The 4,901-nt window shown below is 44.4% G+C and overlaps 1 protein-coding gene across 1 annotated transcript in view; it reads left to right on the top strand.

Annotated features, from left to right (window-relative positions):
• The window catches only part of LOC103802189 (probable E3 ubiquitin-protein ligase HERC1), a gene marked incomplete at both ends in the record, with an annotated part of 15,959 nt that extends 11,102 nt beyond the window's left edge, over positions 1–4,857 (top strand). Inside the window, 6 exons of the mRNA XM_009074641.1 lie at positions 279–478; positions 1,654–1,922; positions 2,439–2,491; positions 3,681–3,881; positions 4,436–4,610; positions 4,794–4,857. Of these exons, the coding sequence (XP_009072889.1) occupies positions 279–478; positions 1,654–1,922; positions 2,439–2,491; positions 3,681–3,881; positions 4,436–4,610; positions 4,794–4,857 (962 nt within the window). The remainder of the gene's footprint in view (positions 1–278; positions 479–1,653; positions 1,923–2,438; positions 2,492–3,680; positions 3,882–4,435; positions 4,611–4,793) is intronic.
• Positions 4,858–4,901: the final 44 nt, after the last annotated feature.

Below are 4,901 nucleotides of genomic sequence, written 5' to 3'. Positions count from 1 at the left end.
ATCAGAGAGGTATGTGCAGGGCCTGGGGCTGTGCAGGGTGCATGGCAGGGGTTGGCCCGAGCAGATAGGTATGTGCAGGGCCTGGGGCTGTGCTGGGTGTGTGGCAGGGGTTGGCACACAGCGTGGCACTTAGGAACCTCCTTCTCATGTGTGTAGCAGCTTTTCTGGGGTAATAAGTAGAAGAGCTGGAAACAGGAAGGGGAAGTTGAAAGTTCAGTCCTTTCTCTCGCACGCAAAATAAAGTACTGCTTTCCTGTTTCTCTCCCTTGTGCCTGGAGCGGGTCTGTACCGCTCGGTGCAGGCCCACAGGAGCCAGAGCCGCAGGGAGGGGATAGCGCTGCAGCAGGACCCAGGGGCACTCTATGACTTCAACCTGGATGAGGAGCTGGAGATTGACCTCGATGATGAAGCAATGGAAGCTATGTTTGGGCAAGACCTGGCTAGTGATAATGATATTCTGGGAATGTGGATCCCAGAGGTATTGGACTGGCCTACCTGGGTGTGTGTGACTGCAGCGGGGGCTGCTCCACCTTACTGCCTTTGCATGCTCGTGCTTTCCTGGGGACAGTAACTCTACCTAGAGCCTGTTTGAAAACTCAATGCCAGCAGTGCTTAGGGTCTGCTTAGGGTCTGTAGCTTCCTTCCCAGGTTGAGAACAGTGCTTCCATGTGTTTCTTGCTCTGCACTTCCACGTGTATCTAGCTTTCCTTCTCCCCCCTGAAAGATGGGAACAGAATTACATAGTGGTTGTTCTCGTGATAGCAGTCAGAAGTAAGCAGGTGCTCCAGATGGCTGAGCTGGGTGAGATAACAGGCATGGGTGTAAATGCTTGTTCTGCTACTAATAGTACCTGCTTGGTAGCAACATAATCTGCACTTAAATCAGTTTTTCTTAGTTTAGGTATTCATGATTTCTGTTCTCTGGTAGGGATGTGGTGACAGTCCTCACCGAGTTGTTGCACAGAGCACTAAATAACACTTGAGGTGGAAAAGAAATATAATGACAGCAGCTTGTTAATCTTTGGATTGTCCAGGTCCAGTCAGACAATCAGCCCCTGAGACTAGGCCTTTGTCTCCTGGTCGTGATGTTACTCGATTTGATGTGGGAACAACTTCCAGTGTGCACATTGCAATTTTCCATGCACTTGTTTCACTGAAACATCTCCATGAAATTACTGACTTAGGACTGAAATGTTAATTATAGGTAAAACCTTGAAATCTGGTGACACAAATGGTGATTATTGTTGCTCAGTAAATGTAAAGTTTGATTATTGGGAACAGAGAAGGATTCTTTTTCATTGTTAGATCTCTTTTCAGACAAGTTCTGAGGAGAACCAGATGAAGACACTGTTGAATGTGAACAGGGTTATATGCAAAGAGTTTTACTGTCGAGAATTTTGAGTCAATCTGAAATTAAATAGGAAATCTCATCCTCTTAAACTTTCCTTCCAATTGTTTTTCCTGTTTTGAGATGGTCTGCTCTTCACTATGTCAGAAAATGGTTTTCCATTGCTTTTGTGCAAGTAAACCATACAGATACCACTGTGTGTGTAGCAGAAATGTGCAGGAACATCCACGTAGGAATATTGCTGTTTTATGTCGAACAGGAAGATATTTATTCATGCAAATAACATGTGTAAATGTTCCTGTGCAGCATGTTTGTGAGTCTGAAGACAGAGAAGAAGTAGTGGTTTGTGAACTGTGTGAGTCCAGTGTTGTCAGCTTCAACCAGCACATGAAGAGGAACCACCCTGGCTGTGGCCGCAGCGCCAATCGCCAGGGCTACCGCAGCAACGGCTCCTACGTGGACGGCTGGTTCGGGGGCGAGTGTGGCAGTGGAAATCCCTACTACCTCTTGTGTGGCATCTGCAGAGAGAAATACTTAGCCCTGAAGAGCAAATCTAAAACATCGACTTCTGAAAGGTACACAGATAGAGGATACTGGAATACTCTGTGCAAAGAAAGGATAAAAACAGGTTCAGTAGCATCAGCATTTTAAGAATTTGATTTCAGAGCTCAGAGTTCCTAGCAGAATTTTCTGGGACTTAACAGGCATTGTCTGTTCGACGAATGTGCATTTGGAAGTAAGATTGGCCTTGGTATTTCTAGTTCTTAAATGAAAAGCAAGGAATAATTTCTTGGGATGTTGCCTGATACTTACTGACTTTCTAAAACGTTTTACTGATTTTTGTCTGACAATTCCAGTGAGTTTCTCAGCCCTTTCTGACGTTAGGACTGCAAAATGCTTCCCTCCTCCACACACACTTTTAGAAGCCCTTTTATCTATTTCTCTGTTACTAGCCATTTCTAGAATCATTCTTATGTATGTAGACCTAACAGTAAAGTTAGACTTAATAGGGAAGCAAAGTTAAAATGGTTATGCCTATTTGTAAAACCTTAGAGCCATTCAGTTGTTCTGTTTGTTACTGTCTTGTGCAGGTACAAAGGCCAAGCTCCTGATTTAATAGGCAAACAGGACAGTGTCTATGAAGGTAAGTTTTTAAGTGGCAGTGTTTTATTTTTTTGTAAAGGTACTTCCATGCAAATACACCTGTCATGAAATTGTGCACGAAGGTATACTTTGAAATCTTCTTCCAATTAGATGTAGTATTTTAGTTTTTGGAGGTTTTTTTCAGTTCAAGTGGAAAAAAACCCATCAGTGGCTCTTTTTCCCATCTTTCATCTAAGCAGCTGAAATGGCAAATACCTAACTTGGAGTGGTCAGGTATTGCAGGTAGATGTTGTATCCAGAACTGCACATGCCAAGTCTTGTGTTGAAATCCTTTACTTCGGCTGCCTTTGTGGGAGAAGTGACTGTCCCAGGGCTCTGCCCTTGGGCTTGTTCTCAGTGTTTCTGCTCTGGAACTCGCCGAGTGTGTCCTGAGGGTGGCTTGCACTTGACACAGCTTGTTTCTAGTGACTGTAGGGTATCTTTCCCAGATGGTTCTCTGATTCTGGCCTTTCCTGTCGCTTGTGTGATCGCAGTTGTATGGTTTGCCACATTTCTCTGTTTGAGACAAAGTGAGAGCTCCAGAACTCACAGCAAGTCCATCTGCCAGCAGGTGTTCAGGGTCTGTGGAGTGAGATGGGGCAGGAGGGGTCAGACTTCTGTGTGAATGGTTGGGAAGTGAACAGGATGCCTGACACTGTAACTGCAATTACAGTGCTTTGTCTTTGTTTTTCTGAAGGGAAAAGCAGAAGCCTGGCTGTACAGTTAGAGCCCATGAACTCGTGTGTATTTTGGACAAATATGAAGACCAGGGATTTCTTTAGTCTGTCCTTACTGTTCAGTCCTTTGGAACATGCACTTGTTGCCATGACTTAAGGCACAACTGTGTGTCTGCAGTTTTAGTTGTATTCCAGAGTTTGGAGCTGTCTTGTGCTACATGTGGTGACCTCTAATTTCAGTGTTCTTAGGGAACAGTTAATTTGATACATCAGAGAATCTTTCATGGAACTTCTGTGCAGTATAAACAAGGACTAAGTTGAATAGAGAAGGGCAAGGGCAGGTTCTTTTGTTTTTGTATCTGTGTCAGCATCAGAAGAGGAGTGTTCATGACTACTGTGTTGTAGATTGCAATGCACATTTTATACTTTGTACTGTTTTTTTAATTAGTGGAAATTGTTTAATATTTTAGCTTTTTTTCTTTACCAAGTCTAATTCCAATTCTCCAATTCTAGAAGACTGGGATATGTTGGATGTAGATGAAGATGAAAAGCTGACAGGAGAAGAGGAATTTGAATTACTGGCTGGACCTCTTGGGTTAAATGATCGACGCATTGTACCCGAACCCGTGCAGTTCCCCGACAGTGACCCCCTGGGTGCTTCAGTTGCAATGGTGACAGCCACCAACAGCATGGAGGAAACACTGATGCAAATAGGTGAGTTTGAAATGCAGTTTGTTCGAAGAATATGAAGAGTGGTAACACCACCACTACCTCCCCTTTGGTGTGGCTTTTATAGGGGCAATGCAGAAACAGTTTCTGCCACCATGAGGAAGTTCTGAATTGTCCTTTTATTGCAGGAGAGTTAGAGAGAGGAGCGTGAGGCGTTATAGATTGACAGAAGGCTTGAGGTTTCTATTTGCTAATAAAACTGTGACCATAGTCCAGCAGTGGATGCCAGTAACGTGCTTTGCAGAGCTCAGAGTGTGGATTTAAGTTGGGACTTAGAGTTTCTCTGATGGAAAAGGGAAATGAAGGAATTAAGTTTAACTTGAATTGTCAAGTTGTGCTCTTCTATCTTTGGAAACAAGGAATAAGTAAATTATTGGCTGTATTTCCTCTTGGTCATTATTGCTGTAGTTCTGTATATATGAAATGCTGAAAAATTAATGGCTAGTGTATAAACTTAGGCTAAGTTTGCTTCGGTGCTCATTACTGCACGATAGCATTTTGTTTTTCTTTAAACACTAATGCAAATCATTATTTCCAAGGCTGTCACGGCTCAATAGAAAAGAGTTCTTCTGGCAGGATAACACTAGGAGAACAAGCAGCTGCCCTAGTAAATCCGCACGACCGTGTCATGGCTCTGAGAAGAGTGACAGCTGCTGCTCAAGTCCTCCTGGCAAGAACTATGGTGATGAGAGCACTCTCACTCCTGTCTGTCAGGTTTGTGCATCCTTGGCAACACTTCCACCTTTCCTGTCCGAACCGGTCCCAGGTTTTGTTCGATAAGGACGTAATTTCAAGCTATTTGGAGAGGCAGTTCTCATTTTGTGTACTTCCGTAGCGCTTTCAAGGGAAAAGGTGGTGTTGATTTTGTTCTTTTGTCCCCTGTGTTCGTTTTTGCAGTGGCTCCAGCTGCAGCCTGGCGGCAGGTCTGGAGTCCCTGGGGCTGACCGACATCCGGACGCTGGTGCGGCTGATGTGCCTGGCGGCGGCGGGGCGCGCGGGACTGTC

This window comes from Acanthisitta chloris, unplaced genomic scaffold (genome assembly GCF_000695815.1).
Source record: "Acanthisitta chloris isolate BGI_N310 unplaced genomic scaffold, ASM69581v1 scaffold41785, whole genome shotgun sequence".
NCBI lineage: Eukaryota > Metazoa > Chordata > Aves > Passeriformes > Acanthisittidae > Acanthisitta > Acanthisitta chloris.
This window is presented reverse-complemented; position numbering and strand designations above follow the sequence as displayed.